The sequence below is a fragment of the Xenia sp. Carnegie-2017 genome, unplaced genomic scaffold (assembly GCF_021976095.1).
Source record: "Xenia sp. Carnegie-2017 unplaced genomic scaffold, XeniaSp_v1 HiC_scaffold_4, whole genome shotgun sequence".
NCBI lineage: Eukaryota > Metazoa > Cnidaria > Anthozoa > Malacalcyonacea > Xeniidae > Xenia > Xenia sp. Carnegie-2017.
Genome location: NW_025813504.1, coordinates 2,646,431 through 2,660,143, shown reverse-complemented (window position 1 = coordinate 2,660,143; position 13,713 = coordinate 2,646,431). Strand labels below are relative to the sequence as shown.

Below are 13,713 nucleotides of genomic sequence, written 5' to 3'. Positions count from 1 at the left end.
ATTGTTTAAAGTCGCAGCCACATCAACATGTTCTGGACCAAGTGATTTCTTTCGAATTTCCAACGCTTTTTCGTAAAACTCTTTGGCTTTGGCATATTTGTTGGTCTCATAATACACATTACCAAGATAGTTTAAAGTCGTAGCTACATCAACATGTTCATCACCTAGTAAGGTCTTCTGACTTTCGAGACATTTCTTAAAACATTTCTTAGCTTTTTCGTATTTTCCGATTTTGTAATACTCCATGCCATGTTTGCTTGATATCTTAGCGTCATTTTGCTGTTGTGATTCTTTTTTGAATTTAAAATAATTGTATTTGAAATTCATTATCTTTCTGACATTTCCACCGCTAGAAAAATTTATTAAAGTTCATGTACTTTTCATTATTAACAAATAGGCAATATAGGTTTACTTCGTTTTTATTTATTATTATTTTAATTTTTAATGTTTACCATCTATGGCCTGCCTTGACAATTCTGAAACATTTATAAAGCCAAATAACAGTTAACTCTCTGATCTGATAAAAGACTGGTTATATAGTTTCTGTAGGTATCACAAAAAAGAAACCCGATAACACATGCGACGATACGACAAATTAGATTCTTGCACGGACAGTTTTTAAATGGAGACAAACGCCAACATTTCATGGCCATAGGAAACATTTTGATTTCAAATTGAATTGAATAACTTGTTCTGCCCATAATAAAGTAAATGGTTTGAACCCAGGAGTATCGCTACATGTTTGTAAATGTCGATCGTCCAGGTTGGTATAGTCCTGAGAAGGACTGTTTTTGTTGTTGTTGACTGACGTTTCGACAACCTTAGCGGTAGTCATCTTCAGAGTCAAATGAAGTCAAATATCCATTTATAGTATCCAAGAGTCAAATATCCATTTGACTCTGAAGTTTACTACCACAAAGGTTGTCGAAACGTCAGTCAACAACAACAAAAACAGTCCTTCTCAGGACTATACCAACCTGGACGATCGATATTTACAAACTTGTTCTAACCATGACGTATATTTTTGATTATTAAAAAAGTCGCGAAACCAAAATATTGGAAAATCTACGTTGGTAAACGTTATCCGCCGTCATTCCTATTTGGTCTTTTAATCTTGTACTGGTGGAAAAGAAAATAATAATCTGGTACAACTTTGTTTATTCCCACTCTGCTATTTTGACGCAGTTAGCTCAGCATGTTCTATGTGTTAATAATACACTTTTAAGTAGTGTTTAATGTGATGTTCTAGCGTCAATAGTGAGCTTTAGTAAGTGTGTACTATTATACTGTGCGACTTAATTCAAGTACGAGTTCGAAGTTTGACCGTGTACTGGATTTGCACGAAGATGTTTGTCGTCGTTGTTGCTTTGTCAAAATTTTATTTTAGTTTTAAAAAAAGACCGAGTTTTTTTACTTGGAAAACCACCGCGTTTTGTGAAGCATATAGCTTTAGCTGCGGCTTTATTTGTTAATAATTATATCAACGAATCGGTAATAATGATTTTGCAAAAATGTAGGACTCTTTATAGACAGAAAAATGTTTACTAATTTACATTTTATGTTTTATATATTTGTAGTATTTTACTGTTTCTTTACATTCCATTTGCATTTGAGATGCATGAAAGTATAAAAGATATACAAGAGGAATTTTAAACTTGGTAAACACATATTGCTATGAACATATTCCGTTCACTAGAATTAAAAAATGATTCAGCCTTGGAAAAGTAACGATTCAAGCTGATGCAATTTCTTCAGGCAACGAAAATCAAATGTGGAAAGAAAGCACACTTTAAATTCATGAGGACTATTTAGTTTAAACGTCTCCAATAATTATATTGATGATGGATATTTAGAACCAAATATCATTCTCCTTGATATTGAGGGAAGTACGTCTGTAAACGTTCCTGTGATAACAAAAGATCCCAACGCAACTCTGTTATTACGCATTTAAATGTTAACTGGTGCTTAATTAATGTGTGGCGAACATCTGTTACATTTCAAATATTGCTAATAAATTCATAAAGTCAGTCTCGAATAAGAGTCATTACTTCTGTTATTTTCTCGGTACGTTAAAATGAATACACTCTTATTGGCGTAAACTTGTATTTTACTTAAAATGAACGGTCTCTTCACAAAAACGCCTCATGAATCATTATTAGATTCAGTGAATGGTTACTTTATCGTAAGTTTAGAAAGTTGACATGCATGTTGCAACATGTAATATTACGACGTTTGTACAAGTACGTTTTGCACTCCGGCACTCGTTAGTCTTTGTAGTAAATAATACCTCATACGTACACCTCAATTAATTTGAATTTATATAATTTAGAAGAAACGAAAACATAAGAGATTCTATTTTCGACTTTCGTTAACATAACAATATTTACAAACCTATACCCTACGTTGAAACGTTCGAATTTACCAAAGAACAAGCATTTACGTACTTGTTAGCAATGAAATTATGAGCTCTCGCTATATATATATCTTATATATCTTTCCTGTTTTCTTACAACCTTTCGCCATCTTACCAATATGAGATGACAAATATTCAAAAATCTTTTTTTTTATTACAATATAGTACACAGTCGTCAAGTTACTAGCCAGAAAAACGGTGAATTCAACGCATGCACACGGAAAATATGCCAAACATTGCACAGTCAATGAGTGGGGCTTCGAAAGCACTTCATGCATATTCAAAGCTCAATTTCTCTCAACTGATTGCTTGATTTGAAATATCTAGGAGAAAATCTTGCCATAGATGGAGAAATGACTTTGCTGATGATTAGATAGAGTGTGATTTTTATGTCGCTCTCAATATATATGAATGTGAGTGAGCTTTTAGTATACGGGTATAGACTTCTTCAAGAATTTTTATTGCTGAAATAAATAAAATTCCAATTCCGACAATCAACTTCGTGAATATCTCGGGAAATACATTACATTTCGGTCCAAAAGAAAAGGAACAACGGAAAATACAAAGCAATTAAGTTCCTTCGTAAGAACGGAATTGTCTACGTTGAGTTTTAAATCGTACGCGCTCACATACCATGAAGTAGTTTATCTAAATTATATATAATTCACATGTCGTCGTATGCAAATAAGACATTGAAAAGGCTCAGTGTAAAAGCTCAAACAAAATATTATATTTTTGAAATACATAAAATTCAGTCAAAATTAATCTATAGTGTGTCTACGCTATATACTAGTCATTCAGTGGTGGATTCAAATTTATATCAGAAGACAAATAAATACAACGCTTAATTTGGCCTTATTTTGTTATATCTATAAATTCATGTTAAGAATAATTTTTATTGATTTTTAAATCGTCGAATCGTCCGACTCCCTGTCTGCATTCAAAACTTAAAATCGTCCAATCATGTTTCCCTTTAATCATAACTCACTGCTTTAAAGGAACGCACGACAAATAGTTTTTAAATGTTTATTGAGTACGATTGGTTTTGTAAAAATTTTAACGCTTGAGAATTAAAGCAAGCCTTGAATATATTCAAAGTACGAAATCATTAATAGTACAGATAAAATAACCGATCATCTATGACGTATAGTAATTACAACTTTATTTATTTTTTGTTAACATACCTTGAACTGATAGCGACTTCAAATTTCTTAAACTCATCTCATAAAAACATCATACGCATCCTTCAATTCCGTGTATAATAAATGTTTTTATGCAAAGGAATTTGAACCTTCGTAGGTGTATATTGTTATGTAAAACAAGGGTATTACACCATATGATTTTTATTGTTGTTAATCATAACATTTTAAAATAATATAGTGAACATTGATTGAGCAAAACATTAGGTGTATATTTGAATTATAACTTTGCGATGTTTTTATCGTAGTGCATATGCACGCTTTAATACTTTGATCATTTATCTAGTACTTATAATTAAATGTTATTTATAAATAAATTGCACAGAAAGAGTGTAAATGCTGATATATTTTTAGCATAATATTGAAATGCCGGCTGATACAATTTTCCTAAAACTTTGCTAAAAGGTCAGAACGCAACCTCCTCCAGCGACTTTTCATATTATTAAGATTCGCTAATATGTTCTACTAACACAATGTAAACGAGAGTCTTCACGTCCTCCATTATATTTCGACCAGCTGCACACAAGCCATTTTCCTCATCCAGGTAATTCAATAGAAATCTATAGTCATTATTAGAAGGAAATCTAGAAGCTTTCTTGCATGAGTGAGCATATTTTATAGAACTGCACAGAAGTTTTTATTCTGGTTTTTATTGTGGCATTATTATATATATATATATGTAAGTAATTTAACTATATTGCATGAGAACAACTTACAGGGTACAACTTATTGAGGACAATTTACGAGGCACAGCAAATTGAAGATAACTTATACGGCGGTGTACGTTGACAAAAGAACACCCTACAAGTCTTGGAGACATCAACTAAGCCTTTTGACTTCTGTACCTTTAATCTGTTTGGAAAACCTATTGTGAATCATTGTTGGAATCACGTACACTAGACTCGGGGTACGGTTCAGACTGAGCAGATAAGTTAAACTCGTTAGCCTACCGTTTGATAGTAGTGAGACTCTTATTGTTAAAATACGTAATTGATGAAAAATAAATAGCTTCACTGATTATATCTGGTGTCACACTATTTTTATAACATGTGGAAATACAACGAAAATTCGTATTGGTTATTTCAGTCATGTTTATTTGAAACCTGTGCGTGTCTCAAAATGATACTATTATTTAAAAAAATTAAAATACATACATAAATTACCCTAAATATGCGTTCTAAAATGTTAAAATATTTCACATATGCACAACATTTCTTTTGATTATAATGAAATTCCTGATTGGATCGTGGAAGCTCTACGTATCCAAGCTTTGTAATTTAGATATCCATTTCTTGGCTTCTTCCTCCGTCGCAGCATACAAATTATACAATCGTTTCTCTGTACGAAGCTATAGAAGCATATAAGGCAGTGAAAATAGTCTTTAAGAAGAAAAAGTATTTTACATGCATGATAGTTTATATCGGTTTTATTTCAAAGTTTTAAAAACAGGGTTCAATGTTATCAGCGTAAAATATTTAATTGCTTTTTCAATGTCAATCTAAATCAACTAAAAGTGGTAAAGAAAGGATCATCTTTAAGCTTCGGGGAAAATTTAAAAGTTCATAAAAGAGCTTATTCCCATTATTTAATACTAGCCACCCTTACATAGTTTACAGAAAATAGCAAGCACGATTAACCAAATGGTTTTTCACACAATAATTTAAACCAATCAAAATTCGTGATGATTTAGAGCACTTTAAAGCTTCAAACAAGCAACACAGCGATGAAAGATACACAAATATATTTACTTACGTCGAAAAAAACTTGCTTCTCGTTTGCTAAAAATATCAATGAAATTCGCAATTTTTATAAAAAAAAACACGACAATACAATAACAGCACTTTTACAATCATGTAATCATGTTTACAGTTTTATCGTACAATTAAATACGTAATTGCAACTTGTTCCATACTTAAATATATTATTAATTTTTATATACAGAAATAAATATCCTTTCCACAGATACCAAAAAAGCTTAAAAATTTGCAATTCATTCAAGCTGGTGCACAAAGACATTTGCTCTTAAGGTAATATCCCAGGAGAAGTTTTAATTTGGAACACACAACACCCTCCGCAAAAATCCAAAGTTAACAGAAAAGTCGTTTTTCTCAGTTATGCAACCAAAGTCAATAGAGCATTGTTTTAAAAGCTCATCAAAACCATGGAAGAAATAAGACTATAGAGCAAAATATTGAAATAAAACTTACAATTCAACTGTGACATTTCACATGAAATAATTTCAGATAAGTTGACAACACCTTGACAATGAACATCGCTTACTTCATCATAGTAACGAAGCTACAAAACCAATTAATTTGTGAAAACATAGACATCGTAAAATGTTAAAGCTAAGGACAGCAAATTGCAATGAACTAGAAATAAGTGCATCGAATAATTTGCACAGCTTAAACTTTGCGATTTTCACCATCAAAAAAGTCGGAAGCTTTAAATCATGGACCTCCCGTTCTCAGAAGTTCTTTTAACAATTCCATGCTCTGTCAGTAATGTAACGATTTTTAAAATGCACTTTTTGTTACTCTTGCTTTTAACGTGATGTCACAAATAGAACAATGAAAATTTAACGTGAAATCACAAAAATAAGGTATCGCAAAGTATGATTTGGACTAAATCAAATAGGCACAAAGCTATGGTAAGAAACAACAAAGTTAACCTTTCTATAGTAATTTTTAACAGAAACCAGTAGACATTGACAATCTGAAGCTTTATTTTACACCGTTTTCCATCTTTCATTATCACATTCCATCAAAATATCGTTCGCTAAAATTGCCAATAAAGAACAATACCTGATGTCTTTCCGTATCCAATACAAAATACCGTTGCTTCCATTGTTTGAATAAAGCACCTCGTTTCCATAGATACCCACACAAAAATTTCGAAGATTTGTTTATACTTGGAGACTATGGAATGATAAAGATTATTCAAATGACTAATTCATGATAAATCAGTTTGTCTAGTGTAACTAAAGCTTAATCCGGTATAAATGAGTAATATAAAGTGAAACTTAACAATATCTTCTTTGTTTACATATTATATAATTATAAATTTAAAAGTGAAGAAAAATGTTTGCAGTTAACAAACATCAATGGAAGTTCACTAGTGTACTATATTGTACCTCGTGTAAGCTTTTGTTACTAGTTGATGGCATTCTATCATTCTGGTCTTTTAGATTCTTGTAATTAGGACACGTTTTAGGAACACGTGATAAGCATTTCTCGTGACAGTTGTATCCACATTCTGTGCATCTGAATCCTATAAAAAACACATATTAAAATACAAAAGAATTTTTGGTGGTAGGAGACAAAATCTCTCCACAAAATATATCGTAACTACAACGCGTGGTGAACAGTTTTTGGGTATCAAGATGCCAGGACCGAGCCAAGTCATTTTAATTCATTTTGGATAGACTTGCTTGAATAAATTTCTTAAATTATTAAATTATCAACGGTACACACTCATTGAAATTCATGATGGACAAAAGCGGCGTCACAATCATCATGAAATAAATTATCAGTTGTATGACATAACAATTATCATAAATCTAGCAAAAAATATTGTCTGGCTGCGATTGTTTTACTTTGATTTCAGAATTAAATTTATACTAGGGGTATATTTAACTAACATGAACGCGCGTGCATTCTGCTATAAAGCTTGGCTAGTTGTAAAATTTTATTAGCAAAATTTCCATAGAAACTTTGCACAGTAGACAAGATAAAGAAGCGTGTTTATAGATGCAACGGAAAGTCAACTGTATGGCCATCATAGATAGATAGATACACAAGCAAACCATACCTCCTTTTCCAATATTCCATATCACTTGTAGACAGAAATCGCAGTTGGTTGGCGTAAAGAAACTGTGAGGTTCAAATGAATGAGGTCGTGAAAAACCTTGGTTACTGTAGTCTTCGATTTGAAGTTTCCCCTGAAATATAAAAGTAACATCTGTCACATAGTATGTAGCTTTAAAAGAAACTAAGTGAAATCAGTTTCTACAAGGTCATCTTATAAAAGTAACAAAATACTCTCTACTTCAAAGGTATAAATACGCAGCAAAAGTTGTAGAAATAATTTTGAACTACAAATTTAAGCAATTGCTGTCTATTCTTCGCAAAACACAACAATGTTGACATTTTTAAAGCTAAGATCAAACAGGCATGGAAAGCCTAACAAACGTAACAAAGGAATCAACGTATTATGAAAATTTAAACAAAACAAATTATTTACTGAAACCAGTACAAATGGTGTGTTGTCATGTGAAGTGAGCCGCCACATGATAGGTCACTTAACAAAACAAATTATTTACTGAAACCAGTAAAAGGTGTGTTGTCATGTGAAGTGAGCCACCACAAGGTAGGTCACTTAACAAAACAAATTATTTACTGAAAACAGTACAAAGGTGTGTTGTCATGTGAAGTGAGCCGCCACAAGGTAGGTCACTTACAAAAGTTCCAACATTAAGATGTCAATTTTACCTCCATTTCAGTAAAAAGAAATTAAATGAAGATTAAACTAATGCGTTAACTGACTACTTTTCAAGATTTTATCAAAAAATCAGAATTCAGAGACATTAAAATTTTGTACAAACTGTGTTCGAGAATCTTTCAAAATGGCGGCATGATACCAATCTCATATTGTGTGAAAAAAAACCTTTTAAAAACACGGGTGCTGATTAGTGCAATGCTTGAAAATACCGTGTCTATAAAACCCTTTATTGCACGAGAGCTTCAGTTTCTCAAAATTATTGAAAAACTTGCGTGGTTATTGCGGAAAGTTTTAAGGCAAAATATAAACATGTTATTAAAATTCAAGAATTCATTGTCTTTATATTCTTCTTAAAACGTTATTTCATAAAGAAAATACAAAAAAATATTTGCCTAATCCTATAGATTTATATAGAAACACTCGTGAAATTTTTAAAGAAACTCGAAATTTTTGGCAAACACACGCACTTCGTGTTACTCTTTACCATGTAATTTATTGTTTCTACCAATCACGTGTTTCTAAAACTCTCTAGAAACTCAGAAAGTGTTTTCTAGTTCTTAAAGAATACAACATATTCCAAGACAACATGAATACAATTTCATGGTTTAGTGCTACCAGCACAGCAAAACTAAATGTTAAAAAAGTTCATTTTTAAAAGTTACCAAACTGATACAAAAATCCTTTTGTATATAGAAATTATTTTACCAAAAATCACAAAATAGAACGAGTATATTGCTTGAACGAGAATATTAATTTAAGATCAGGTAATCATAAAATGGTCATTGAAGTTATAAATTATCTACAATCAATATAAAATTAATCATAAAGAAAAGAATCATAAATACTACCTCAAGTATTATGTCCATTGTATCTCGTTTGTGTAGTACACCACTACGGACTCTGGAAAGTTCTTCATTGTATGTTAAAAACTGTAAAGAAAAAATGCCAGTCAGTTATGGTGTTCATTCGTACCAGGCAAACACCACAGTCTGTGATGGTATTCATACCATGCACATACTCCAGTCTGTAATGGTATTCATACCATGCACACACTTCAGTCTGTAATGGTATTTATACCATGCACACACTTCAGTCTGGTATTCATACAATGCATACACTCCAGTATGTAATGGTATTCATACCATGCACACGCTTCAGTCTGTAATGGTGTTCATACCATGCACACACTTCAGTCTGTGATGGTATTCATACAATGCACATACTCCAGTCTGTAATGGTATTCATACCACACACGCACTTCAGTCTGTAATGGTATTTATACCATGCACACACTTCAGTCTGGTATTCATACAATGCATACACTCCAGTCTGTAATGGTATTCATACCATGCACACACTTCAGTCTGTAATGTTATTCATACCATGCACACACTTCACTCTGTAATGGTATTCATACCATGCACACACTTCAGTCTGTAATGGTATTCATACCATGCACACACTTCAGTCTGTAATGGTATTCATACCATGCACACACTTCAGTCTGTAATGGTATTTATACAATGCACAAACTTCAGTCTGGTATTCATACAATGCATACACTCCAGTTTGTGATGGTATTCATACATACAATGCACACACCACAATCTGCTACGGTATTCATACATACAATGCATACACTACAATCTGTAATGGTATTCACACCATACACACACTCCAGTAAGCAAAAAGTAGTTATGCTGCCTAAATGAGACCTAAAATATGATATTCACAAGCCATTTACAAAAGATCCAGTGGATGACCTTTACTTAATGTCTACAAAGTAAAAGTAAAACAACACGTCACAATGAAAGTATATTTGCTATAAATACCGTTTTCGTTATTTTAGGCTGTTCCAAACGCTGCCATATATTTTTCCAACGAGTTGCGTGTTTGTCAGCCTCTTCTTCGATGCGATTATATTCGTACAAATGATATGCACAGCTACTATTGTCGTAATGAACCGATCCACCAAACATACCACTTCGACAGCGTCTAGTAAACAATGTGAAGCGTTAGCTATTTTATTCAATAATTTACGCACGTTTGAATATTATAAGTCACTTTTTTAAACATATAGTAAAGTTTGCAACAAAAAATTAAGCATGCAAGGTACGAATGGCATTGAACTTATTTTTTAATAGAAACATGCAAACAATGGAAGTACTAAATAATGTTTAAATGGAAACATCCTAACTATTAAAGTACTCAATAATTTTCAAATGGAAACACGCTAAGTATAGTAGTACTTCACTAATTTTTAATGGAAACACGCAAATCGTAGAGGTACTTTGCTACGTTTTAAATGGAACGCTTACTTCTTAACGCAATAACTTATTCATACCTGTTGGCATCGTACTTGTCTTCTAACTTCTGTTGTCCTTCCTCGGCAGCAGTTTCTGTCTCATTTATAACTTCTTGATCAAACTCTGGACCAGTGGAGACATTCTCCGAAACAAAATAACTCCATAATTTTAGATTGGAAACGTTGCAATGAGGACGAAGCACCTGGGAATTTAGAGATAATGTATAAATCTGGTTTAAGAGAAGAAAATCTTCTACAGAAAATAAAGGAAACGAGTCGTTGTGACTTAGTAAATGTATTTTAGATGCTCAATAAATTTTAATTATTGTGTTTGTGAGCGAAATTCTAGCAACAAAAATATATTTTCGTTCCAATTTATAATCAAACCTTTCCTATTTACCCAAACAAATTTTATTTAAATTTTGTTCTATCTCATTAAAAACATAGCACAATATAATTATACACAGACATAAGTATTTCTCTTCGTATTTGTCTAGAGAAGAAAAATATTCAGGTTTAACCATTGACACTACCAAATTTTACTCTCAGACACGCGTGTCTGTGGGTGAAATCCCGCTAGCTTATCACTGTAAATGGACTTTATAGGCCGTGCGTGGAAGGATTGGGACTAGTTGAATTGGTGGCTTTAAAATTTTGGCGGGAAGTAACATTCCAGTTCTATTTAGTTCAATGGGTTTTACAGTCCAATAATGTCACTTTAAGTACCACACAACAAATCAAGGATATTCTAGGATTTACTAAATGAAGTTTACAAGTTTAACCAATAAACGTGTTAGATAAAAGATATACAAAGCGTCCATTGAAAAATAAACTGAGTTAAATGCCTGTTTTCTTTGATCTTGTTTTAATCAATTTGACAGTGATTACACAACTACATGACCGAAAAGCATGCAGGTAATTTCATTGTATTGCATGCGAACTGTTGCTGCAAAGATTTGCTAAAATATGGCTGCAAATCAACAACTCACCTTTTCAGAATGTTCTTTCGAAAACTTGAAATTATAAAATAATGATGATTTTTTGTGTAGCATGTCGATGTAATCCCAAAGACTTTTTATGTGAGATTTAGAAGTCTTTGCATCTTTCTTTTCAGCATCTGATAGCCAACCCATCTGCACACGTTCGTGCTCTGAATCCAGTAAAAACGTACGAAAACGCATGGAGACATGATGATAGGCGAGAAAATGTAAATAATACTCGTTGAATTCGAAGGATAGTGGATACTGACGTAATATCTGAGAACATAAAAAATATGTAGAAATGAGTAATTTTTCCAAACTTTCAAATAAAATAAATAACTGAGAACACAAACAATATGAACAAATAGCTAAGTCACTTTATCATTAATTTTGAACTATAGCAAATAAAAAGATGGGAGACAATTGATTTCTAAACATTTCCCACCAAAATTCTTTAATAATATACGGTGTTTTACTTTATGAAACGAGCGTGTTCTCCTAAGTGCGTCACTGATGGCGATGAGTAACTTATTTCTGGGCCCGAAAAGACCATTGAAAAATATTGTGCACATGTTCTTAAAATGAATTTAACTATCTAGAGAAGTTATTTTTGAACCTTAACTATGCATCATTGAGATGTTTATTGAGTCGTACAATGCAAGAAAACTTTGAAGATAATGACCACGAAAGAGTTGCTTTTAAGAGTTAATGGTAAATGTGGAATTTATAGCGAGAAAAGCACCTTAACTTCATGACTAAAATTTTTGATCGAATAAAGTTTTCAAAAAAAACCCAACAATATGCTTAACACAAGCTTTTGTCAAACGTTTTTTTCTTGTGTAATATATAAAAAAAAAAAAACATTTCGCATAATACTCAGACGACGGACACCAGACCATCTTAACTCCAATTTTTTAAGACAACTTTAAGAAACAATGATAACCTGATGGACGCCATCAAGAAATTGCAAGAAAACAGGCGTGAATCCACTTGATTGAGTTGAATGTGTATGATTACAGCGATGTGAGAAACGATGTCCAAAGGACAACCATTCTTTTTCAACTAAAATTTTAAAACCATTAATCGTTCGGTAGTATGGATCTAACATTACTTGAGCAAATGACGTCACCTACAAAAAAACAACATAAAGTATTAACTGTAGTTGTTCGTACGTGAAGCATTGAGTTCTATAATAACTGGAGCGGCTAAGTGGACTGGGACCTGACGCAAAAAATGGCGGTCAATGGACCTATTTCCGCTGAAATGATCGCTTTGCAGAAAAATTATATTCTCGACCTCCCCCTGATGTCTATAGCTAATTATACAGCATTATTCAAAAACAAACACGATATCTTTTTTGGCATTTATTTTAAAATGCCAGCACTTCAATCATACAATCGTTGGATATGGTAGTGTCCACAAAAAAGGAACATGTCGCTTTCACAGGTGAGATATTTCTTTGGTTTGTTCATCAAAAATTGAAATGCAATTGAACTTGAAGCCTGAGCGATAAAATCCGACTGATGTTTTCCTATTTATGTTTTTAAACATCAACATACTTTTCCACTTATTTGTTAATGTGTGAAACCGTAAATCTGTTTGCAAAATAGTTTCCCTGACGCGAAAAAAGATTCTGCTCTTTTTACCCAGTGGGCAGATACTATGAAGAAACGATCACCCTAAAGAGAACCCATAAAGTAGAGAAGAGTTTGTTCCTGTCAATTTGCTCACAACATGAAGAGATGATCGGATAGCGAAATGTTTCTGGAATATGCTGCAGTACCACTATTTCATAGATCACTATATTAAGACAATTGGAAAATGCTATTGACCAGACAGAGTCTAACTGCAAAATGCTAAGGCTGAATACGAAAAAAGGTAAATGATTTACCGACTTCCTGTACAACAGTTATTTGAACTTGGACTAATTCTATGGATGGATGTAATGGATTTAATAAAGATGCCTTGAATGCTTTGAAAGTAAAGGTCAAGTACCAAATAAAGATAACAAGGTTATGTGTGTTTTGATGCTGATGAATTGTCATGTCTTTTCCTCACTCTTTCTTAAGGAGAGAAATTGTGACATTTTCAGAAAAGCAGTCAATTTCGGTAAATATCAGCGGTAATGGAACAAATCCTCCATTTTTTGGCGTCAGCCGCTAATTAAAGCCGTGTTAGAGATAGGCGCTCCAGTTATTATAGAACTCAATGACGTGAAGCAGAGACATTGCCAGTTCGATCATTGGGAGGGCAGTGGAGAATATTTATATATGCATATTAAAATGGACTGAAAAAAACACATTCGATTTCAAAGGA

At 32.6% G+C, this 13,713-nt stretch overlaps 1 protein-coding gene across 1 annotated transcript in view; it reads right to left on the bottom strand.

Annotated features, from left to right (window-relative positions):
• Nucleotides 1–4,685: 4,685 nt before the first annotated feature.
• LOC124455907 (myotubularin-related protein 13-like) overlaps nucleotides 4,686–13,713 on the bottom strand; it is a 43,599-nt gene continuing 34,571 nt past the window's right edge. Inside the window, 11 exon segments of the mRNA XM_047006512.1 lie at nucleotides 4,686–4,960; nucleotides 5,365–5,390; nucleotides 5,820–5,910; nucleotides 6,417–6,530; nucleotides 6,746–6,882; nucleotides 7,423–7,552; nucleotides 8,961–9,041; nucleotides 9,945–10,107; nucleotides 10,457–10,620; nucleotides 11,407–11,673; nucleotides 12,341–12,526. Of these exon segments, the coding sequence (XP_046862468.1) occupies nucleotides 4,868–4,960; nucleotides 5,365–5,390; nucleotides 5,820–5,910; nucleotides 6,417–6,530; nucleotides 6,746–6,882; nucleotides 7,423–7,552; nucleotides 8,961–9,041; nucleotides 9,945–10,107; nucleotides 10,457–10,620; nucleotides 11,407–11,673; nucleotides 12,341–12,526 (1,452 nt within the window). The 3' untranslated portion in view covers nucleotides 4,686–4,867.